The sequence below is a fragment of the Carassius auratus genome, chromosome 43, assembly GCF_003368295.1.
Source record: "Carassius auratus strain Wakin chromosome 43, ASM336829v1, whole genome shotgun sequence".
NCBI lineage: Eukaryota > Metazoa > Chordata > Actinopteri > Cypriniformes > Cyprinidae > Carassius > Carassius auratus.
The window spans coordinates 723020-748019 of record NC_039285.1 but is presented as its reverse complement, the minus strand read 5'-3'; the positions used below and the strand labels follow the sequence as shown (position 1 = coordinate 748019).

The 25000-nt window shown below is 40.9% G+C and overlaps 1 protein-coding gene and 1 long non-coding RNA gene across 2 annotated transcripts in view; one reads left to right on the top strand and one right to left on the bottom strand.

Moving 5' to 3' along the window:
* LOC113061354 (fibrillin-1-like) overlaps window positions 1-25000 on the top strand; it is a 55978-nt gene that overhangs the window by 24363 nt on the left and 6615 nt on the right. The window contains exons 21-59 of the mRNA XM_026230395.1: window positions 46-165; window positions 258-395; window positions 797-847; window positions 941-1066; window positions 1180-1404; window positions 1496-1621; window positions 2347-2475; window positions 2600-2725; window positions 2926-3051; window positions 4156-4278; window positions 4365-4490; window positions 4893-5018; window positions 10049-10171; window positions 10262-10384; window positions 10536-10661; window positions 11071-11193; window positions 11290-11412; window positions 11503-11670; window positions 11832-11900; window positions 12447-12572; window positions 12805-12927; window positions 13006-13164; window positions 13503-13574; window positions 13669-13794; window positions 16052-16174; window positions 16264-16383; window positions 16493-16609; window positions 16825-16950; window positions 17031-17150; window positions 17230-17355; window positions 18277-18432; window positions 18522-18581; window positions 18653-18778; window positions 19213-19332; window positions 19567-19689; window positions 19759-19890; window positions 19967-20092; window positions 24695-24901; window positions 24986-25000. The exon at window positions 24986-25000 is cut by the window's right edge and continues 111 nt beyond it. Coding sequence (XP_026086180.1) covers window positions 46-165; window positions 258-395; window positions 797-847; window positions 941-1066; window positions 1180-1404; window positions 1496-1621; window positions 2347-2475; window positions 2600-2725; window positions 2926-3051; window positions 4156-4278; window positions 4365-4490; window positions 4893-5018; window positions 10049-10171; window positions 10262-10384; window positions 10536-10661; window positions 11071-11193; window positions 11290-11412; window positions 11503-11670; window positions 11832-11900; window positions 12447-12572; window positions 12805-12927; window positions 13006-13164; window positions 13503-13574; window positions 13669-13794; window positions 16052-16174; window positions 16264-16383; window positions 16493-16609; window positions 16825-16950; window positions 17031-17150; window positions 17230-17355; window positions 18277-18432; window positions 18522-18581; window positions 18653-18778; window positions 19213-19332; window positions 19567-19689; window positions 19759-19890; window positions 19967-20092; window positions 24695-24901; window positions 24986-25000 — 4800 coding nt within the window. The remainder of the gene's footprint in view (window positions 1-45; window positions 166-257; window positions 396-796; window positions 848-940; window positions 1067-1179; window positions 1405-1495; window positions 1622-2346; window positions 2476-2599; window positions 2726-2925; window positions 3052-4155; window positions 4279-4364; window positions 4491-4892; window positions 5019-10048; window positions 10172-10261; window positions 10385-10535; window positions 10662-11070; window positions 11194-11289; window positions 11413-11502; window positions 11671-11831; window positions 11901-12446; window positions 12573-12804; window positions 12928-13005; window positions 13165-13502; window positions 13575-13668; window positions 13795-16051; window positions 16175-16263; window positions 16384-16492; window positions 16610-16824; window positions 16951-17030; window positions 17151-17229; window positions 17356-18276; window positions 18433-18521; window positions 18582-18652; window positions 18779-19212; window positions 19333-19566; window positions 19690-19758; window positions 19891-19966; window positions 20093-24694; window positions 24902-24985) is intronic.
* On the bottom strand, window positions 6134-7733 carry LOC113061373 (uncharacterized). Its single transcript, XR_003278361.1, has 2 exons — window positions 6766-7733; window positions 6134-6667 (listed from the first exon to the last, which is right to left on the bottom strand). It is a non-coding gene; the product is annotated as an uncharacterized LOC113061373 (long non-coding RNA).

Genomic DNA, 25000 nt, shown 5'->3' with positions numbered 1-25000 from the left:
TAGAAGTTTGTATAATAATGTGTGTGTGTGTGTGTGTGTGTTCAGACGTGGACGAGTGCTCGAGTAATCCGTGTGTGAACGGCGAGTGTAAGAACAGCGCTGGCTCGTTCGCGTGTCTCTGCTCCGCAGGAAGCACACTGGACAGCTCAGGAACCCTGTGTGTGGGTGAGTGCACTTCCTGTCCCATCATCACACGCCTTCATCACACGTGTGCTAAAGCCTCATACGTGCTCTGTGTGTGTGTGTGTGTGTGTCAGAGACCACTAAAGGCACGTGTTGGCTGAAGGTGGTGAACGGACAGTGTGAGATTAACATTAACGGAGCGACGCTGAAGTCTCACTGCTGTGCTACGCTGGGGGCGGCCTGGGGCTCTCCGTGTGCCAAGTGTGAACCAGGTGAGACAGACAGAACCACTATCTAACCCATCCTACTAGATCTGACCCAAACCAAAGTAAAAAGAATAATATTGAGCAGCACAACTGTGTTCAACATTGATAATAATCAGACATGTTTCTTGAGCAGTAAATCATCATGTTATTCTGATTTCTGAAGATCATGTGACACTGAAGACTGGAGGAATGATGCTGAAAATACAGCGGAGCATCACAGAAATAAATTACACTTTAAAACAGATTTACATTATAATAATATTTGTAAAAAAAAAATATGTATTTTTTTATTAAATGAATGCAACCTAGTGAGCAGAAGAGAGTCTTTCAGAAACATTAAAGGATCTTAATAATCAGTGTTAGCTGATTTCTGATCTGTGTGTGGTGTGTGTGTGTGTGTGTTTCAGATCCGTTCTGTCCTAAAGGTCGCTCGCGAGTGAAGGGGACCATCTGTGAGGGTGAGATCTCACGCCACGCTTCACTGTCTCTGTGTGTCTCATATACACCTGCTTCACCTGTATGTGTGTGTGTGTGTGTGTGTGTGTGTGCAGATGTGAACGAGTGCGAGGTGTTTCCCGGCGTCTGCATCAATGGGAAGTGTGTGAACACGGACGGCTCGTTCATCTGTGAGTGTCCCAGTGGGATGACGGTGGACTCCACAGGAAGGACCTGCGTCGGTACGAATGTCCCCCAAACACCAGCAGAGCGCTTCTCTGATGAGTAGAGCTGCTCGGACATGAGCTTTCAGATTCTGATTTATGAATCAATAAAACTGTGTGTGTGTTTGCAGACCTGCGTACAGAGCTGTGTTACCTCACACACGTGGACGAGCGCTGCGGCGCTCCGATCTCAGGCCGGCACCGTGTGGACGCCTGCTGCTGCTCCGTGGGCGTGGCCTGGGGCCCGGAGTGTGACGAGTGTCCGGAGAAAGGAACGCCGGAATACACCCAGCTCTGCCCTCGGCCCGGATTCTCCCACCGCGGAGACTTCATCAACGGGAAGCCCTTCCTGAAAGGTGTGTGACACAGACAGGCCACGTTCATTCAGACACTCATTCATTCATTCATTAATTTACCCCGACTCATCATCATTCTGTGTGTCTGCAGATATAAACGAGTGTAAGATGATCCACAGCTTGTGCACGAACGGCCGCTGCAGGAACACCATCGGAAGCTTTCGCTGCAGGTGTGATAGTGGCTTCGCTCTGGACTTTGATGAAAGGAACTGCACAGGTGAGGTCAGACGCCGTAAACAAGGGTCAGAGACATTCATGTGAACGCTAATGAGACCTGATTGTCTCTCGGAACACACAATCATTGAGCCTAAACGAGCGATTGAACTACACAAGCTATGAATGGCCATGTCATGCAGGTTAGGTGGATCTGAACTCAGTCTAGATTAGTGATTCTCAACATCTTCATTGTCCACAGCAATATTCAGTGTTTTCTCTGATCTATCTGACACAGTTTTGTTTTCAAATTTTAAGTCAGAATTTTATTTTATTAGGTATATTTTATTATTTTAATTCAATATATTTTACTTTTTAAATTTAATTTATTAGAATTATTTTTTAATGTAATTTAGTATAATTGTTTACATTTTTTAAAATTATTTTATTTATTTAAAATATATATATATATATTTAATTTAATTTATTTTATATACTGGTTAAAGTTTTCTTTTTAACCAGTAAATCATTCCAGTCATTCCTGATGTGCTGGACAAGGACTTCTACAGTAAAATCTTTTTAACCATATTTTTTACTCACAAATTTGACCTGCTAAAATATTTTAGTGTTTGACATAACTAGTAACATGTATATTCATTATAAAATTACCTCATGACTTTTCCTGGCCTAGAAATAATGTGGCTTCTTCATAAATCCAGGCTTTTTCAAGACCGTGTTTATCCTGGTTCTTCAAAGACGTGTGTTTGAAGTGTGTGTGTGTTTTCACAGATATCGACGAGTGCCGCATCTCTCCAGATCTCTGCGGTCAGGGCACGTGTGTGAACACAGCCGGTGATTTCCGCTGTGACTGTTTCTCTGGATACGAGAGCGGCTTCATGATGATGAAGAACTGCATGGGTGAGACTCTCACACACCATTAGACACAGGGCTGGACTGTAAAATGCAAAAATGTAATTCTGGATTTTTTTGTAAATTTTTGTGATGTCAGAAGTGTTGTGAGAGTTGTGTTGCTGTGTTTCAGATATCGATGAGTGCGAGCGCAACCCTTTGCTCTGCAGAGGAGGAGAGTGCATCAACACCGAGGGAAGCTTCCGCTGCGAGTGTCCAAAGGGCCACGAGATCACTCCTGACGGCTCCGCCTGCCTGGGTCAGTGTGTGTGTGTGTGTGTGTGTGTGTGTGTGTGTGTGTGAGTGAGTGAGAGAGAGAGTTTGTTTGTGTATTTATGTTAATTTGATGATTTGAAACACTCTTTAATTTGGTGGGTTGTAAATTTCCACCTTTTCTTAACATCCTGAATTGAGTGTTTTTGTTGGATGTTGTGTGTATTGTGTGTGTTTTCTCTGCAGATATCAATGAGTGTGAGCTGAGTGACAAGCTGTGCAGGAACGGTCAGTGTGTGAACATGATCGGACGCTATCAGTGCTCCTGCAACACCGGCTACAAATCCACCGAAGACAGACTCTCGTGCGTGGGTAAGACACATGAAATGTGCTGTTTCCCTGTCGTCACTCGTACTGTGAGTCCAGACAGCAGCTCTCGCTCTAAAACAATCCTCATTGTGTTTGTCGTTACTGTTTCCCGTGAGTTAAACAGGCTGCAAGTCAATATTCTTGTTCAGAAGCCAGTGAAATCTCAAGTTCATAGTATTTACAGCAGAATGTTTCCATAGAGGACATGTGCTCTTCAAACCAGAGAATATCCAGCAAGTCGGGAGAATTTATTTAATATGCACTTCCTCACCCCAGTAAACTAAAATTAAGAAAAGTCTGGGAGCTGAAATGTTCTGCATGTGCACTATATTTACACTGGTACTCCCTAAAGAAGACTTGAACCCTTCCCATTATAAACCAGCCCTAAGAGTGGATCTTTGAGAGATCCTGACCATCACATCTGGACTTAAGTTTGGACTCTGAGTCTGAGGAACACGAATGTGAAAATGTGAGTGTCATCAACATAGCAGTGATAGGAAAAGCCATGTTTTTGAATGACAAATCCTAATGATGACATATAGATTTAAAAGAGAAGCGATCCCAGCACTGAGCCCTGAGGAACCCCAGTAGCAAGACACCCTGAAGAAATTAATTGAGAGGTAAGACTTGAACCATTTGAGTGCGGTTCCTGAGATGCCCATGTTTCTGAGAGTGGACAGGAGGATCTGGTGGTTTACTGTTTCAAATCAGCAGAAAGATCCAGCAAGAGGAGTACTGAGGATTCGGAAGCCACTCTTACCAGTCTCCGTGTTTCAGTAACTGAGAGCAGGGCAGTCTGCAGAATGCTGCCATAGAGGACATGTGTTACTCAAACCAGAGAAAATCCAGCTCAAAGTCAGGAGAATTTAGTTAATATGCACTTCCTCAGCCCAGTAAAGTCTGGCAGCTGAAATGTTCTGCATGTGCACTATTTACACTGGTACTCCCTAAAGAAGACTTGAACCCTTCCCATTATAAACCGGCCCTAAGAGTGGATCTTTGAGCGATCCTGACCATTACATCTGGACTTAAGTTTGGACTCTGAATCTGAGGAACACGAATGTGAAAAATGTGTAAATGCGACACGCGTGTTTGTCTGTGTTCCAGATATCGATGAATGCACCATTGAGAACGGCGGCTGTGAGACGTTCTGCACCAATTCAGAGGGAAGTTACGAGTGCAGCTGTCGCCGTGGTTACGCCCTCATGCCTGACCTCAGGAGCTGCACAGGTGACACACACACACACACACACACACGCACACACATTCACACACACATCTGACCCCTGTTTGCTGATGTGTGTGTGTGTGTGCAGATATCGATGAGTGTGAGGATAGTCCTGACATCTGTCATGGCGGTCAGTGCACAAACATCCCCGGTGAATTCCAGTGCCTGTGTTTTGATGGTTACATGTCGTCTGAGGATATGAAATCATGTCTGGGTAAATCACACACTCACTCACTCATTCATTCATAATGAGGCTGAGGACATGAAAACATCAACATTCATCACACAAACACCTGCATGGCTATCACAATATCAATCTTATCCCAAAAAAAAAAAAAATTTGTTACTTGCTTGTCATGCGATCATAATCAACACTGGAGAATTATGAACTTGCAAATTTGTTGTTAAAATATTGAAATATGAAATTAATGTCTCAAAGAGTTTCCAGCTGAAAAAAGTCTGGAAATCCCTGTCATAATTAATTAATGGTACTCATTCAGTAATGTGGAAAATGTCAAAATACCATCACAGTACACATTCACTCATACATTTATACAGTTCATACATTGTCTAACTTCATATTGTGTGTGTGTGTGTGTGTGTGTGTGTGTGTCAGATGTGAACGAGTGTGAGCTGAATCCAAACATCTGTCTGAGCGGGAAGTGTGAAAATACAAAGGGCTCGTTTATCTGTCACTGTGACCTCGGCTTCTCCGTCAGGAAAGGGACGACCGGCTGTACAGGTGAGACGCCCTTCTCACACACACACACACACACACACACACACTCATGATTGTTTAGTGAAGACGTTGCATAGACTCTCATTGATTTTCTATTAGGTTAATGTTATTTTCTATTAGCTAACCAACCTCTACCTCCAGACTTACCCATCACAGAAACATGTGCAGAGCACTAGATTTACATTTACATTTAATCATTTAGCAGACGCTTTTATCCAAAGCCACTTACAAATGAGAACAGTAGAAGTAATCAGACCAACAAAAGAGAAACCGTATACAAGTGCTGTGACGAAGTCTAAGTTAATCTAGCTCGGTGCACTAAGTAAGTTTCTTTAAACAATAAAAAAAGCTAATACAACACAATAGAAGAGATAAGAGCTAGTATTAGTTAGTCAGGAGATGACAAAAAAGATGAGTCTAGACATTTCTTTGAAAATGGCTAAAGACTCAGCTGCTAATATTGAGATCGGCTTGATAGTACATTCCAGAAGGCCCAAAGAGGCCAAGAGAGCATTACAATAGTCCAGTCTGGAGAGAACAAGAGCTTGGACAGGGAGTTGTGTGGCCTGATTTAAAAGAGAAGCGATCCCAGCACTGAGCCCTGAGGAACCCCAGTAGCAAGACACCCTGAAGGATCTATTTGAGAGGTAAGTCTTGAACCATTGGAGTGCGGTTCCTGAGATGCCCATGTTTCTGAGAGTGGACAGGAGGATCTGGTGGTTTACTGTTTCAAATCAGCAGAAAGATCTAGCAAGAGGAATACTGAGGATTCGGAAGCCACACTTACCAGTCTCCGTGTTTCAGTAACTGAGAGCAGGGCAGTCTGAAGAACTCAAGAAACAAAGAGTTGGTTGAACACAGCTCAACAAGTGTCAATGAACAGAAGAAGGCATACTGGTCTGTAGTTTTCTATAAGTGCTGGATTAAGAGAGGGTTTAAGCAGTTGGGTCACCAGAGCGTGCTTCAGTTTTGTTGTAAATGTACCAATTTGAAGAGAGTTGTTGATAATGTAAGTGAGCACAGGTATAACTGAAGAAATGGCCTGAAGGAGGTGAGTGGGGAAAAGATAAGTTGGGAAATTGCCTCTGAGAGTGGAGAGAAAAAGGAGAGAGAGTGTCAAGTCAAGACACCTTTGTTTATGTAGCGCTTTTTACAAAAGCAACTTTACAGTGTTAAACAGCAAAATAGATTGTCAGTAATTCAAGAAGACAATAACAGAGTCATTTTCCAGTTAAAGTCAGTTCATTGATGATTCAGTGATGTCGTCATCCAGTTCAGTTATTTTCCGATAGCGTCTGTGCAATCAGTCAAGCGTCCCCAACTACGCAAGCCAAAGGCGACAGTAGCAAGAAACCAAAATTCCATCTGTGACAGAAATGGAGGAAAACCCTGGGAGAAACCAGGCTCTGGCCAGACCAGCATGGTGTGGTTTAATTACAGACTGCAGCACAGTTCAGATTGAGCAGAAGACTTGTCTTGTTCCTGTGGTCTTGTAATGATGGTCTTCTACTCGTCGAGGTGACGAGGTCTTCACAGGGGATCTGTATCTGGGGCTCTAGTTGTCCTGGTCTCTGCTGTCTTTCAGGGCAGTAGAGGTCATCTCTAGGTGCTGATCCACCATCTGGGCTGGATATGTCCTGGATTTTAACCGGCTGGGTAATAGTAATTGCGTGTGATACAAATGAACTGTTGCCAGAAAGAGAAGGTAAAGGATCAAACTTCCATTTATTTAAGATAAGTAAACCGGTACCTTCCAATCAGGCGAGAGGTGTGAGGAAAATATCAAATTAGTGGAGAGGGCCACCTCTCTCTCGCTCATATTTTTCTTGTTTTCGGAGCATGTTTTCCTCGTCTGCTCTGAGTCAGTGCACAGGAATCCTGGACTCCTCATGTTCTTGGAGATCCAGCACGTGAGGTTGAGTGCTGGGAGATATTCGGCCCAGATTCCTGAGCGCTGATCAGTGGCTAATGAAGCAGTGGAAGCACATGGGCGGCAGCAGCGGTCTTCCTCATGTTTGTGTGATTAGATCCTCTGGCCGGTTTCAGAGCTGGTCTCTGAGCGTGTTTCGGTCCCGGTCAGATTCGCTGCTTGTTGTTTCTTTCTGTTGGCTTTTTATTTTAATCTCTTTCACATTTTCATCCTGAAAGTGCTTCCCGCACATCTGTAGCCGTTTGTGTCTCTGTGTATTTTTACTGGTGATGATTTTAATGTCTGTCATTTATAAACGTCCTGCCGTGATTTAGCTGTGAGCTTCATTTAACGTGATGTTTTCCAGGCGTGATGGGACTGACGTGTGATGGTAATGAACTGAGGGTCATTTATTTGACTTCTGGTGGATTGTGGGAGAGCTGCCTCAGATTGATGAGTTTGTGAAGATCATCTGTGTTCCTCATCACGTGTTTTAATTGGCCCCTTCGCCATGTGTAAATAAGAGTGACATCATCAGTGGGCATCAGCGTCATGGGTGGGGCTGAGCGTTTGAGGTCAGGGGTCAGTGCGCACACACACACACACACACACACACACATATAAAGTGTCAGCATGTTTTCCTGTGTTTCAGGATCAGTGTAGGTGTTTTTTGTTTTGTTTTTTGTCTCTGGTGAGTTATGGTGATCCAACATTCATCCATACAGCTGTACTGAAGTGTGTCTAAACACCAGTAGAAATAGAATAGAAATGATTTGGGAAGAAGGGATTCCCAAACTTTTAAACTCTTTGACAAGAAATATTTTAGATTGAGATTTAGGTTATATTTCAGTCATTTAACAACACATTTGCATGTTCATTGTTATTTGATGATTTCTTTGGTTTAATTATGACACTGTTATTATTTTTCTTTATTTAGTTTTTATTTTTAGCTTTTCATTTTCATATAAAATTTAGTCATTAATTTAACTAAAATTTAAATGGAAACTAAAAGATAAAAATAATTAATTAATTTTATTAATAAAAATAAAGAAAATATATTTTTATTTTAAAATCACATATTAATTTGACATTTTATGATTCAATTGTTATTGTTTTGTTTTGATTTCTTTATTTTAAAATAAGGTATTTAAAAAAAAATTTTTGAATTTGAACTTTTTATGAATTAATGTTACGGTTTTATTTTGATATTTTATTTAAATTTGATAAATTTGTGTTTTGTTCAGCGTGACATGTTCGGTGAGTTATTTGATGTATTCCCCCGATCATGAGGATCTCGATTGCTCCGGCTCTAGAGAAACATTCGTCATGTAGTTTCATTCTCTTTCCGCACTCTTTGTGCGTTAATTCTAGTATAATTTGACTGTCGTGATAATGAGTCTTTATTGATGAGCTTGTTTATCTGAGCTCAGTTCCCACCAGGCCAGTTAAGTGGTTTATTATGGAGTAAACATTGAAGCTCTCCATTATTTCCTCTCTGTCATTTTATCCCTTTGATTCAGTGTCAGCTGGACGTGTGCTGTGCATATTTTGTGGATTAGATTAGCTCTAATAAAAGCCCAGCGTGCTAACAGGACAGGCAGACAGAGAGCTGCAGTCTAATGAGACTCCATGAAGGAACAGAATGTGAAGGTCTCACAGCTGAACTTCATCAGACACGTTCAATGACACGCTCGTTAAACAATCTCATTAGATGGACACTGACGCTCATGGGGTCCTGGGATTAGGCAGGCACTATTATTTCAGACCCTGCGACAGGAGATGATGTCACGCTCTCAGGACGGCGCTGCTCACATGGTCAAACATCATTTTCACGGGTCATTAAACTTGAACTTTAGTTCAACAAGAGATAAAACTCCTTTCATATCTGTGTGAAACCTAACAGCAAAATTTCATTACCCATAATTCTGTGCAGAAAATTCCACCAATCACGGCGAACAAATCACGGCAAAAGTAAAAAATAATAATGTTTGTTTACAAAGGTTAATAAAAATATAACTGTTCATCGTTAGTTCATGTCAACTCCAGTCTAATAAATAATATTATAATATTAAATGTTATAGTATTTGCACAGCCCTCTAGTTAACAAAGCTAAACAGCGTTGCCCTTTGTGTAGTAAGTTACAGAAACTGTTAAACGCACCAACTTAAATAATAAAATACACTTACCGATTGTGGTCCATAAACAACGCCTTCTCCAGACAAAGATGGAACTGCTCCATCTTTCAAGAATAATCTTTGTGTGAATCCGGCATTAAACTGATTGAGTTTGAGGAAGTTTTCCTCAGCAAAATGCACATAGTTTTACATGTGGATTATAATTTTCGGGAACCGAGTTAAACATAAATAGTAACCATTAATCTCAAAGTACAGCGTCCCTGGGAAGCCCAAACAAAGATGATTGGATCAGAGATGAAAATAACAGCGTTTCAATGACATGGCAAACACAAACGCAGCTCTTCCTCTTCTCCGTCGGAGCGCAACAAGACCACACCCCCTTTTTGTGTATTCATGTGGGCGGAGGTTAGTCAAAAAACTGTTTTAGTGACATCATTACTGCAGGAACTAGAGGGATGTAGTCCAAACGGGTCGTTTTTTGTAGGTGAATTCTGTCAAATAAAATATCTCGCTTGGCATTGAACTTTGAGCTTTAGCATTTTACAGATATTATTTATACTCTAATTTTCTATAGATACAATCAACTTTAAATGAACATTTTACCATTTGACTATTGCTTTTAACTTTTAAGTTAAATAATTTGCAATGTTTCATGGGATTGTAGTTTTTCTCCATCATTTAAGCTGTTAGTTCAGTTTTTATCCGATTTCCAAATGCTTTTTTTTTTGGGGGTTCAAATCAAAGTTTATAATGTTGACATTCTCTTTGAATCTCATTGGTTTGGTTCATGGATTCTATCTTTTAAATTAAGACTTTTTTCCCATCTCTATTGGAAAAATGAATGGAGAAGAATACGGCCGCACTAATGCAATCTATATTATATGCTCCTGAAATTTCCACTTTGTTTCAAACACAGCAGTTAGTGTTTGTGAAGTGTCATGTGCATGTCAGTGATGCTCACTTCATGTGTGTGTGTGTGTGTGATTTAGATATTAACGAGTGTGAGATCAGCGCTCATAACTGCGATCTACACGCGACCTGTACGAACACCGCTGGCAGCTTCAGATGCAGCTGTGCTCCGGGCTGGATCGGGAATGGGATCAAATGCAAAGGTACGAATGCTTGCTTGTGATCTGATGTGATGTGTTTGGATTGAAGGTGGTCAGGTGTGAAGCAGAGCTGTTTCCTGTTTCCTGTTTCAGATCTGGACGAGTGTTCTAACGGGACGCACTTGTGCAGCCCCAGCGCAGACTGCATGAACACCATGGGCTCCTACCGCTGCCTGTGCAAAGAGGGATTCGCCGGAGACGGCTTCTACTGCACCGGTACTGATCCACACACACACACACACACACACACACACACACACACACACACACACACACACACACACACACACACACACACACACACACACACACACACACATGATGTGGTGCCACTGTTAATACCTGTGTGTGTGTGTGTGTCCTGTAGATACAGATGAGTGTGCGGATAATGTGAATCTGTGTGAGAACGGACACTGTCTGAACATCGGGGGTGGATTCCGCTGTGAGTGTGACATGGGCTTCATCCCCACCGCAGACGGGAAGGCCTGTGAAGGTGAGACACTCCTCCTGTCTGTCTGTCTGTCTGTCTGTCTGTCTGTTATACCTGTCTGTCTGTCTGTCTGTCTGTCTGTCTGTCTTACCTGTCTGTCTGTCTGTCTGTCTGTCTGTCTTACATGTGTGTATGTGTGTGAGTGAGTGAGTGAGTGAGTGTGTGAGTGTGTGAGTATGTATGTGTGTGTGTGTGTGTGTGTGTGTTAGTGAGTAAGAGAGTGACTGAATATGTGTGTGTGTGTGTGTGAAAGTGAGTGAGTACGTGTATGTTTAAATGAATGATTGAGTGTGTGTTTGTGTGTGTGGGTGTGTGTGTGTGTGTGTTTGTTTGTGCCTCAGAGTGGTGCAGTTCTGCAGCTTCCTGTGAGTCGATTTCCTAAAGAGCGAGTTGTGTGTGTGTTTCTCCTCAGACATAGACGAGTGCACGTTTGCTGACATCTGTGTGAACGGCCGCTGCCGTAACATCCCAGGTCTCTTCCGGTGTTTGTGTGACTCTGGGTATGAGCTGGACCGCAGCGGAGGAAACTGCACAGGTGTGGGACCAGCTCAAGCACCAAACACATGTGACTGCTCCTCTCCTCTCCTCCTCTCCTCTCATCCCGCTGTTCTCTCTCTCTGTTCTGTGTCAGATGTGAACGAGTGCAGTGACCCCACCACCTGCATCAGCGGCCTGTGTCTGAATACGCCGGGCAGTTACATCTGCCGCTGTCCTCCAGGCTTTGAGCTCAACCCCACTAGAGTCGGCTGTGTCGGTGAGACACGTTAACCCCGGACAGCTCCAGCTGACACCGCGTGTGCCTCGCCGCAGCACTCATGATGTCGTCTGTCTGTCTGTCTTGCAGACACTCGCTCTGGAAACTGTTATTTGGATGTGATTTCCCGCGGCGATTCCTCCGACAGTCTGTACTGCTCGACAGAGATCGGTGTGGGTGTGTCCAAAGCATCCTGCTGCTGTTCTCTGGGTCTCGCCTGGGGGTCACCCTGTGAGCTCTGTCCGCCGCTCAACTCCAGTGAGTTACACACACACACACACAATTTTTTTAATCTGATTACGTTATCCAGATTACATGTAATCAGTTACTACCCATCACTGGTTAAAGTTATTTTATCGTTAATGATTAGTTCTAAATTAAGTTATCATTCTCTTATGTTTTGTTTGTTTCTCTCTCAGCGGAGTACAGGGTTCTGTGTCCTGGAGGAGAAGGATTCCGACCCAATCCCATCACCGTGATACTGGAGGGTAGATCTACAGCACACACACACGCACACACACACACACACACACACACACACACACACACACACACACACACACACACACACACAGAAACACACACACACACACACACAGAAACACACACACACACACACACACACACACACACACACCATTTGTTTTTGTGAAAAGTGTGTTCATCCCATAGGTGTAATGGTTTTTATTCTGTAGAAACTGTATATTCTATCTCCCTTCACCAACCCTACACCTAACCCTAACCCTCACAGGAAACTTTCTGCATTTTTACTTTCTCAAAAAAACTCATTCTGTATGATTTATAAGTGTTTTGAAAAATGGGGACATGGGTTATGTCCTCATAAGAACCCTCTCCTTGTAATACCTGTGTCATACCCATGTCATTATACAGAGTTGTGTCCTGATATGACACAAAAACATGCCCACAGAAACTTACACACACACACACTCACACACACACCACAACACACCACGCACACACACACACACACACACACACAGTGCTGCATGCTGAGCTCTCTGTCTGTGTGTCAGATATCAACGAGTGTCAGGAGCTGCCTGGTCTGTGTCAGGGAGGAAAGTGCATCAACACGTTTGGCAGCTTTCACTGTGAATGTCAGAAAGGTTTTGCACTCAAGGAAGACACCAGGATCTGTGAAGGTCAGTCTGACTTCCTGTTTCACACACTCTCTCTGTCTCTCCCACTACGCTTTATTTATGAAGTGCTCTACACTCTGTACAATGTTTCAAAAACAGACAGCTTTCAGAGGAAGTTTTTCCAGCATCTTTATAAAACATTAGTATGAAGCAACAAAAGTGTAACTAAGTTTAAAATGCACATGAATTTAAATATTGATTAGTTGTGTGTGTGTGTGTGTGTGTGTGTGTCTAGATGTGGATGAGTGTGAGCATCCTGGCATCTGTGGTCCGGGTCAGTGTTACAACACCATCGGGAACTACACCTGCATCTGTCCTCCGGAGTACATGCAGATCAACGGAGGAAACAACTGCATGGGTGAGTCACGCTACACGCTACACGCCAGCGGTTTCCTTCAGAGCAGACTGTGACGCGATTGTTGTGCTGTGTGTTCAGACATGAGAAAGAGCTTGTGCTACAGGAACTACTACTCTGATAATGCCACATGTGATGGAGAGCTGACCTACAACATGACCAAGAAGTTCTGCTGCTGCTCGTATAACATCGGCCGAGCCTGGAACAAACCCTGCGAGAAGTGTCCCGTCCCCAGCACCAGTGAGACACACACTAACATTCATTCATTCATTCATTCAGAAGAGCAATGTTTGAAACATCTATACGTCTAGAAGTGTACAGGCTAGAACAGGAAGGGACTGAATGAATGTTGCAAATCAAGAGATGAGTTTTTAACCATTTCTTGAATATTGACTGGCATTTGCACATCTTTAATAAGTCTTACATTTAGTTTTATGAAGTTTAGGGGCTACAAAAAGTCCTTTATATCTTCAATCTTAATTATGAAATTGACTTTGCTCTACCTCTCATGTGGAATTAATATTCATAAAAAAAATTCTGATATACTAACAAACACACCCTGCTGTTCTCTGCTGCAGATGAGTTCGCTGTGCTGTGTGGAAGTAAGATACCTGGATATTTCATTGACATTTACACCGGTCAAGTCATTGGTAAACACACAGACATACTCAAAGACATTCAAACACAGTTCTGTGTCTTAAAGATTTCACATCCGTCCTGTGTGTGTGTGTGTGTGATCCGCAGACATCGACGAGTGCCGTGAGATTCCCGGAGTGTGTGACAATGGCGTGTGTATCAACATGATCGGCAGTTTCCTCTGTGAATGTCCCATGGGTTTCGTCTATAATGACAAGCTGCTGATCTGTGAGGGTAAGAGCTCCAGCTGCTCATCACTGGACGTGTCACTGACCCTCGAGAGTCCAAAATCTACAAGTCAAGTCAAGTCACCTTTATTTATATAGCGCTTTAAACAAAATACATTGCGTCAAAGCAACTGAACAACATTCATTAGGAAAACAGTGTGTCAATAATGCAGAATGATAGTTAAAGGCAGTTCATCATTGAATTCAGTGATGTCATCTCTGTTCAGTTAATAGTGTCTGTGCATTTATTTGCAATCAAGTCAATGATATCGCTGTAGATGAAGTGACCCCAACTAAGCAAGCCAGAGGCGACAGCGGCAAGGAACCGAAACTCCATCGGTGACAGAATGGAGAAAAAAACCTTGGGAGAAACCAGGCTCAGTTGGGGTCAGTTCTCCTCTGACCAGACGAAACCAGTAGTTCAATTCCAGACTGCAGCAAAGTCAGATTGTGCAGAAGAATCATCTGTTTCCTGTGGTCTTGTCCTGGTGCTCCTCTGAGACAAGGTCTTTACAGGGGATCTGTATCTGGGGCTCTAGTTGTCCTGGTCTCCGCTGTCTTTCAGGGCATGTAGAGGTCCTTTCTAGGTGCTGATCCACCATCTGGTCTGGATACGTACTGGATCCGGGTGACTGCAGTGACCCTCTGATCTGGACACAGACTGGATCTGGTGGCCACGGTGACCTCGGAATAAGAGAGAAACAGACTAAGATTAGCGTAGATGCCATTCTTCTAATGATGTAGCAAGTACGGTGTTATGTGAAGTGTTTCCGGTTCCGGTTTACCTAATTAATGCAGCCTAAAAATCCTTTAACGGATTTGGATATTAAAAGCATATTAGTATGTTATGTGTATGCCAGGTTAAAGAGATGGGTCTTTAATCTAGATTTAAACTGCAAGAGTGTGTCTGCCTCCCGAACAATGTTAGGTAGGTTATTCCAGAGTTTAGGCGCCAAATAGGAAAAGGATCTGCCGCCCGCAGTTGATTTTGATATTCTAGGTATTATCAAATTGCCTGAGTTTTGAGAACGTAGCGGACGTAGAGGAGTATAATGTAAAAGGAGCTCATTCAAATACTGAGGTGCTAAACCATTCAGGGCTTTATAAGTAATAAGCAATATTTTAAAATTTATACGATGTTTGATAGGGAGCCAGTGCAGTGTGGACAGGACCGGGCTAATATGGTCATACTTCCTGGTTCTAGTAAGAACTCTTGCTGCTGCATTTTGGACTAGCTGTAGTTTGTTTACTAAGCGTGCAGAACAACCACCCAATAAACCATTACAGTAATCTAACCTTGAAGTCATAAATGCATGGATTAACATTTCTGCATTTGACATTAAGAGCATAGGCCGTAATTTAGATATATTTTTAAGATGGAAAAATGGAGTTTTAAAAATGCTAGAAACGTGGCTTTCTAAGGAAAGATTGCGATCAAGTAGCACACCTAGGCTCCTGACTGATGGTGAAGAATTGACAGAGCAACCATCAAGTCTTAGACAGTGTTCTAGGTTATTACAAGCAGAGTTTTTAGTTCCTATAATTAACACCTCTGTTTTTCAGAATTTAGCAGTAAGAAATTACTCGTCATCCAGTTTTTTATATCGACTATGCATTCCATTCGTTTTTCAAATTGGTGTGTTTCACCAGGCTGCGAGGAAATATAGAGCTGCGTATCATCAGCATAACAGTGAAAGCTAACACCATGTTTCCTGATGATATCTCCCAAGGGTAACATATAAAGCGTGAAGAGTAGCGGCCCTAGTACTGAGCCTTGAGGTACTCCATACTGCACTTGTGATCAATATGATATATCTTCATTCAATTCATTCATATAAGTATGATTTAAACCATGCTAATGCACTTCCATTAATGGCAACAAAGTGTTCAAGTCTATGTAAAAGAATGCTGTGGTCAATTGTGTCAAACGCAGCACTAAGATCCAATAAAACTAATAGAGAGATACACCCACGATCAGATGATAAGAGCAGATCATTTGTAACTCTAAGGAGAGCAGTTTCAGTACTATGATACGGTCTAAATCCTGACTGGAAATCCTCACATATACCATTTTTCTCTAAGAAGGAATATAATTGTGAGGATACCACCTTTTCTAGTATCTTGGACAGAAAAGGGAGATTTGAGATTGGTCTACAATAACATCAACAAAAATGAGTGACCGGCTGCATGTGATGAGTGCTGTAGAAAGAATAATAAATGAAATGCGATGATTCACTCTCAAGCTCTGTGAATGATGTGTGTAGATATCGACGAGTGTCAGAACGGCCCGGTGTGTCAGCAGAACGCCCTCTGTCTGAACGTTCCCGGAAGTTTCCGATGCGAGTGTAAACAAGGATACCGGCAAACTCCCACCCAGCAGTGTGTCGGTGAGTGTGTGTGTAATGGTGACGTCCCATCTCATATTGCTCGTAGTGTGTGTGTGATGATGATGATGATGATTGATTCTTCCTCTCAGATCGTAACGAGTGTGTTGAGAATCCAAACATCTGCAGTCCGGGTCAGTGTATTGACATGGTGGGGAGCTACCGCTGCCACTGCCCCAACGGCTTCAGATCCACATCAGGCCTGTGTATCGGTGAGAGATCAGCCTCACACTCCTGTCTGTCTGTGGTACATCCTCCATCTATACTGACCGTCTGTGGTCTGTGTTCATAACTTACTGACCGTCTGTGGTCTGTGTTCAGATGTGGACGAGTGTGAGCGTCAGCCATGTGGAAATGGAACCTGTAAAAACACTGTGGGCTCCTACAACTGTCTGTGTTACCCAGGATTCCAGCTGTCACACAACAACGACTGCATCGGTACACACACACACACAGACACACACACGTGTTAACAAATGATGTTTTAATGATGGTACTGTTTTCTTTTACCATCATTATGGATTTCCTGTTGACTTCGAACATTAATTAGTATGATGTAAAAGTTTATAAATAAGCACAGAATAGGGATTCGTTCCACAGCAGACAGACTTGTGTTTGTGTGATAACGACTCTGTTTTGATTGCGTCGTTCAGACACAGATGAGTGTGTGTCGCTCCGGGGCTTGTGTCGGAACGGAAACTGCATGAACACGGTGGGCTCGTTTGTGTGTGTGTGTCTGGACGGGTATGAACTCTCTCCTGATGGCCGGACGTGTGTGGGTGAGTCCTGAAGCTGCTCCGCTGGACCTCCAGTGTGTGTGTGTGTGTGTGTGTGTTTATATCACGTCTCTTCTGCTCAGACATCAACGAGTGTTTGATCAGCCCTGGCACCTGCGGCCCAGGAACCTGTCAGAATCTGGACGGCTCGTACAGGTGCATCTGTCCTCCTGGATACTTCCTGCAGAACGACAGGTGTGAAGGTCAGTGAGGTCACAGCATCTCTAGTGCTAGTGCTCACCGTGATGTGGTCAAACCTCTGTCATCCGTGTGTTTGCTCAGACATCAACGAATGCTCTCAGACGGCAGAGATCTGCAACTTTGGCACGTGTGTGAACACGCTGGGCAGCTTCAGGTGCGATTGTCCGGAGGGATTCCAGCTGTCCTCGACCGGAAAGAGATGTGTGGGTGAGTTATCACAGATATTTCCCATAATTCCACAGGTATTCGTTCCAATACACAAGGTTGTTGAAAACTTGGTGCTGCAGGTCATCGGTCAGGAAGCTCGTCATGTTTAATGAGTGAATGATTTGTTCCTCATGATCTAGGAAGGAAACAGAACACAGGGCTGTTCGTTCATTTGTTGTCTTCCACTCGCTCACACTTTCCATTCTGACTCCATGGACAGGACAGTGTGTGTGTGTGTGTGTGTGTGTGTGTGTGTGTTAGAGGGTGGAAAGGCTTCTGCAAATGAAAAACAGGCCTCAGGGATTAACAGCAACCTAGCCGCCCATCTCTTTCTCAACAACACACACTTCACTCTCTGAATGGCGTCAGTTCATAGACTGGTACTGTTCCTATACAGTTAGTTAAAAATACTATTTTTTATTTTCACTATTTATTTACTGACTGCTTTTGTCAGATTCAGCTCACTTATGGGTATAAAATTGTCCCTTAAATATGGTTAAGTATGGTTAGGTACACACACACACACACACCATGTTTAGGCACACTGAGGAACACGTGTCTATGTTTATCCATGTTTGTTATTAAAGTTATTCATAATTCTGATAATGTATTAGTGTATTGATGAATCATTTGAAAATAAATCATTGGAGAAAGAATCATCTGCATCTGTGAGTCTCATGTATCTTTATTGAAAGTCAGTTTTATATATTATGGTTATTTTTCCATTTAAGAAAGAACGAGCTTTATTCTTTCTTAAATAGTTCTTCTTAAATGATTCTTCTCAGTTGACTCCACCCAAATTATGCTTCTGAACTGATTCTTCCCAAATGGTTCTTCACAAATGATTCTTCTCCAGTGATTCTATGAAGATTAATTTGGCAGCTTTAATCAATGTGTGTTTCTCTTCTGTCTGTCTGTCAGATTTTCGTGTGAATTACTGCTACACTAAGTTTGAGAACGGACGCTGTCAGGCTCCGGAGCCCTTAAACAAAACTAAAGCAACCTGCTGCTGCAGCGGGATGCCGGGTCAGGGATGGGGCGACCCCTGTGAGATCTGCCCCTCTAAGGAGGAGGAGGGTGAGCACACACACACAAACACACACACACACACACACACACACAATGTGATGGCAGTAATAGTTATTGTTTATGTGTGTTTTCCACAGCATACAAAGTTCTGTGTCCTGCTTCTGGTAAAATCATCACTATAGATGATGTGGCTGTGGGTGAGTGTCACTGAATCAAACACGCACACGTGTGTCTTCGTGAGCACAGACTGATCAGACGTGTGTTTCAGATGTGGACGAGTGCACAGAGAACCCCAGCATCTGCGAGAACGGCCACTGCATCAACACAGACGGCACGTTCCGCTGCGAATGCCCCTTCGGATACCGGCTCGACTACACGGGGATCAAGTGTGAAGGTCTTAAACCGATCGTGTCCACTAACATTTACCTCTAGTCATGAATTATAAAATATATCAATATCATATTAATTCAGTTTATTCTTGATTCAGGCTAATGTTGATTCAGTTCAGTTCAATATTGATTCAGTTCAGTTCAATGTTGATTCAGTTCAATGTTGATTAAGTGCAGATAATTTTTGATTTAATTCAGTTTAAAGTAAATTTGGTTCATTTCACTGTTGAATGTTAATTCAGTTCAGTTCAAAGTATATTCAGTTTAGTTTAATGTTTATTAATTTCATTTTTTATGTTGATTCAGTTCAGTTCATCGTTGATTCGGTCCAATTTAATGTTTGGTTCATAAGCGTATGGTCAGGCTGATAAAGAGTGTGTTGAACTTGAACTCTTGTGTGTGTGTGTGTGTGTGCGTGTCCTGTGCTCTCCGTCATCAGACACGAACGAGTGTGAGCTGGGGAACCCGTGTGGGAACGGCACCTGCACAAATGTGGAAGGAGCGTTTGAGTGCAGCTGTGACGAGGGGTTCGAGCCCGGACCCATGATGACCTGTGAAGGTCAGTGAAGAGCTGCTGCTCTACTTATTCTCCACATCTGATGATGTTCCTGTGGGACACTTTCACACTTTGTTTATTCGTTCTGAAACCCAGTTGATTCACACTATGATTCGGTTCTATGATTCTGTTTTCACATCAATGGTGAATCATCCACCCGTTTACAAACTAATGCTCTAGTGTGAACACTTCTGTATGTTCCCTGGTGTTTGATGAAAACATATCATGTGTTTTTAGATATCAACGAGTGTTCCCAGAATCCCTTGCTGTGTGCGTTCCGCTGTATCAACACGGTGGGATCGTACAAATGCAAATGTCCAGCGGGATACGTGCTGAGAGAAGACCTCAGGATGTGCAAAGGTAAAGACCACTCTTTCAGCATCACAAACACACATCATCATGTTCGAACGCTCCTCTTGTGTTCATCAGATCAGAACGAGTGTGAGGAGGGTCTGGACGACTGTGCGTCCAGAGGAATGACCTGTAAGAATCTGATCGGCACGTACATGTGCATCTGCTCGCCGGGATACACCAGACAGCCCAACGGAGACAGCTGCGTGGGTGAGCACCTCACGTCCTAATCTTTACTGACACTCTCTGCAGCGCTCAGACCACTGACACGTGTGTTTGCACACAGATCTGAACGAATGCACGGCCAAACCAGGCATCTGTGAGAACGGCCGCTGCGAGAACACGGTGGGCAGTTACCGCTGCGTCTGCGATCAGGGCTTCAGTCCCAGTCCCAGCAGAACCGAGTGCATCGGTAAGAGTGTGGCTTCGTAGCAGCTCAGACAACATCTCATTAGCATCTTGAGCAAACCTGAAATCACAGTTTGAGACATTCTTGAGATCTCTCCTGAGAGGAGACACATGACATTACCGAGGGGTTTTTCCTCAGGAGAAACAACTAACTTCAGCATAAAGACACATATATGGTAAATATAACAATGAATGTAATGATAAATATAGAGATAACTATAACAAGAACTATAGTAAATAAAGTCTGAACAATAATTATGACAATAACTATAGAGATAACTTAATAAATAAGTAATATATCAATAAAAAGGGATAATTATAATGATAACTTTAACGAAAACTATGATGACTTGTAAGTATTACTATAATGATAACTATAATGATAACTATTAAAATAACTATGATGAATGCAATGATAATTATAATGATAACTATTGACTATAGCAATAACGATAACTATAGCGATAACTGTAACCATAACTGCTAATTATAGCGATAACTATTTACCTATGCAATAACGATAACTATAGCGATAACTCTAACCATAACTGCTAATTATAGCGATAACTATTTACCTTCACAATAATGATAACTATAGCGATAACTGTAACAATAACTGCTAATTATAGCGATAACTATTTACCTTCGCAATAACGATAACTATAGCGATAACTGTAACAATAACTGCTAATTATAGCAATAACTATTTACCTTCGCAATAACGATAACTATAGCGATAACTGTAACAATAACTGCTAATTATAGCGATAACTATTTACCTTCGCAATAACGATAACTATAGCGATAACTGTAACCATAACTGCTAATTATAGCGATAACTATTTACCTTCGCAATAATGATAACTATAGCGATAACTGTAACAAAAAACTGCTAATTAGAGCGATAACTATTTACCTTCGCAATAACGATAACTATAGCGATAACTGTAACCATAAATGCTAATTATAGCGATAACTATTTACCTTTCGCAATAACGATAACTATAGCGATAACTGTAACAATAACCCGCTAATTATAGCGATAACTATTTACCTTCACAATAACGATAACTATAGCGATAACTGTAACAATAACAGCTAATTATAGCGATAACTATTTACCTACGCAATAACGATAACTATAGCGATAACTGTAACCATAACTGTTAATTATAGCGATAACTATTTACCTTCGCAATAACGATAACTATAGCGATAACTGTAACCATAACTGCTAATTATAGCGAAAACTATTTACCTTCACAATAACGATAACTATAGCGATAACTGTAACAATATCCTGCTAATTATAGCGATAACTATTTACCTTAGCAATAACGATAACTATAGCGATAACTGTAACAATAACTGCTAATTATAGCAATAACTATTTACCTTCGCAATAACGATAACTATAGCGATAACTGTAACAATAACTGCTAATTATAGCGATAACTATTTACCTACGCAATAACGATAACTATAGCGATAACTGTAACCATAACTGCTAATTATAGCGATAACTATTTACCTTCGCAATAATGATAACTATAGCGATAACTGTAACAAAAAACTGCTAATTAGAGCGATAACTATTTACCTTCACAATAACGATAACTACAGCGATAACTGTAACAATAACTGCTAATTATAGCGATAACTATTTACCTTCACAATAACGATAACTATAGCGATAACTGTAACAATAACTGCTAATTATAGCGATAACTATTTACCTTCGCAATAACGATAACTATAGCGATAACTGTAACCATAACTGCTAATTATAGCGATAACTATTTACCTTCGCAATAACGATAACTATAGCCATAACTGTAACAATAACTGCTAATTATAGCGATAACTATTTACCTTCGCAATAACGATAACTATAGCGATAACTGTAACAATAACTGCTAATTATAGCAATAACTATTTACCTTCGCAATAACGATAACTATAGCGATAACTGTAACAATAACTGTTAATTATAGCGATAACTATTTACCTACGCAATAACGATAACTATAGCGATAACTCTAACCATAACTGCTAATTATAGCGATAACTATTTACCTTCGCAATAATGATAACTATAGCGATAACTGTAACAAAAAACTGCTAATTAGAGCGATAACTATTTACCTTCGCAATAACGATAACTATAGCGATAACTGTAACCATAAATGCTAATTATAGCGATAACTATTTACCTTTCGCAATAACGATAACTATAGCGATAACTGTAACAATAACCCGCTAATTATAGCGATAACTATTTACCTTCACAATAACGATACCTATAGCGATAACTGTAACAATAACCGCTAATTATAGCGATAACTATTTACCTATGCAATAACGATAACTATAGCGATAACTGTAACCATAACTGTTAATTATAGCGATAACTATTTACCTACGCAATAACGATAACTATAGCGATAACTGTAACAATAACTGCTAATTATAGCAATAACTATTTACCTTCGCAATAACGATAACTATAGCGATAACTGTAACAATAACTGCTAATTATAGCGATAACTATTTACCTACGCAATAACGATAACTATAGCGATAACTGTAACCATAACTGCTAATTATAGCGATAACTATTTACCTTCGCAATAATGATAACTATAGCGATAACTGTAACAATAACCCGCTAATTATAGCGATAACTATTTACCTTCACAATAACGATACCTATAGCGATAACTGTAACAATAACCGCTAATTATAGCGATAACTATTTACCTATGCAATAACGATAACTATAGCGATAACTGTAACCATAACTGTTAATTATAGCGATAACTATTTACCTACGCAATAACGATAACTATAGCGATAACTGTAACAATAACTGCTAATTATAGCAATAACTATTTACCTTCGCAATAACGATAACTATAGCGATAACTGTAACAATAACTGCTAATTATAGCGATAACTATTTACCTACGCAATAACGATAACTATAGCGATAACTGTAACCATAACTGCTAATTATAGCGATAACTATTTACCTTCGCAATAATGATAACTATAGCGATAACTGTAACAAAAAACTGCTAATTAGAGCGATAACTATTTACCTTCACAATAACGATAACTACAGCGATAACTGTAACAATAACTGCTAATTATAGCGATAACTATTTACCTTCACAATAACGATAACTATAGCGATAACTGTAACAATAACTGCTAATTATAGCGATAACTATTTACCTTCGCAATAACGATAACTATAGCGATAACTGTAACCATAACTGCTAATTATAGCGATAACTATTTACCTTCGCAATAACGATAACTATAGCCATAACTGTAACAATAACTGCTAATTATAGCGATAACTATTTACCTTCGCAATAACGATAACTATAGCGATAACTGTAACAATAACTGCTAATTATAGCAATAACTATTTACCTTCGCAATAACGATAACTATAGCGATAACTGTAACAATAACTGTTAATTATAGCGATAACTATTTACCTACGCAATAACGATAACTATAGCGATAACTCTAACCATAACTGCTAATTATAGCGATAACTATTTACCTTCGCAATAATGATAACTATAGCGATAACTGTAACAAAAAACTGCTAATTAGAGCGATAACTATTTACCTTCGCAATAACGATAACTATAGCGATAACTGTAACCATAAATGCTAATTATAGCGATAACTATTTACCTTTCGCAATAACGATAACTATAGCGATAACTGTAACAATAACCCGCTAATTATAGCGATAACTATTTACCTTCACAATAACGATACCTATAGCGATAACTGTAACAATAACCGCTAATTATAGCGATAACTATTTACCTATGCAATAACGATAACTATAGCGATAACTGTAACCATAACTGTTAATTATAGCGATAACTATTTACCTACGCAATAACGATAACTATAGCGATAACTGTAACCATAACTGCTAATTATAGCGAAAACTATTTACCTTCGCAATAGCGATAACTATAGCGATAACTGTTACAATAACCCGCTAATTATAGCGATAACTATTTACCTACGCAATAACGATAACTATAGCAATAACTATAACGATGATGACTGCAATGATAATTATAGCGATAACTATTTTGATGATAACTATAATGATAACTATAGCGATAACTATAACGATGATGACTGCAATGATAATTATAGCAATAACTATTTTGATGATAAGTATAATGATAACTATAGCGATAACTAGAATTATAGCTAATGATTACTATAGCGATAATTATAACAATGAATATAGCAATAAAACTATCTATATTGATAACAATAACTATACTTATATTTGGAACAATAAAGGAGAACTATATTGGTAACTATAACAATAAAGAGTAAGTGATAACTAGTGATAATTATAACAATAACTATGATAACTATTACCACAACTATAGCAATAATAATAACAAATGTGTTGATAATGATAGCTATATTAACATCCACACAAATGGACGATATTGTTCTGTTCATATTAGGTGTGTGTGTGTGTGTGTGTCTCTGTGTGTGTGTGTGTGTGTGCGTGTGTGTGTGTGTTTCTATTTGTGTGTGTGTGTGTCAGATAACCGTCAGGGCTTCTGCTTCCTGGAGGTTCTGCAGACCATGTGTCAGATGAGTTCCAGCAGTCGAGTCAGTGTCAGGAAGTCCGAGTGCTGTTGTGATGGGGGCCGCGGCTGGGGGCCCAACTGTGAGCTCTGCCCGCTGCCCGGGACCACGCAGTACAAGAAGATGTGCCCGCTGGGCCCCGGATACACCACCGACGGACAGGGTAACACCAGCGGCTCGCGTGTTTGTGCTGCTGAGTGTGTGTGTGTGTGTGTGGATCTGTGCATGATCTGTGTGTGCTCTGCAGATATCGACGAGTGTA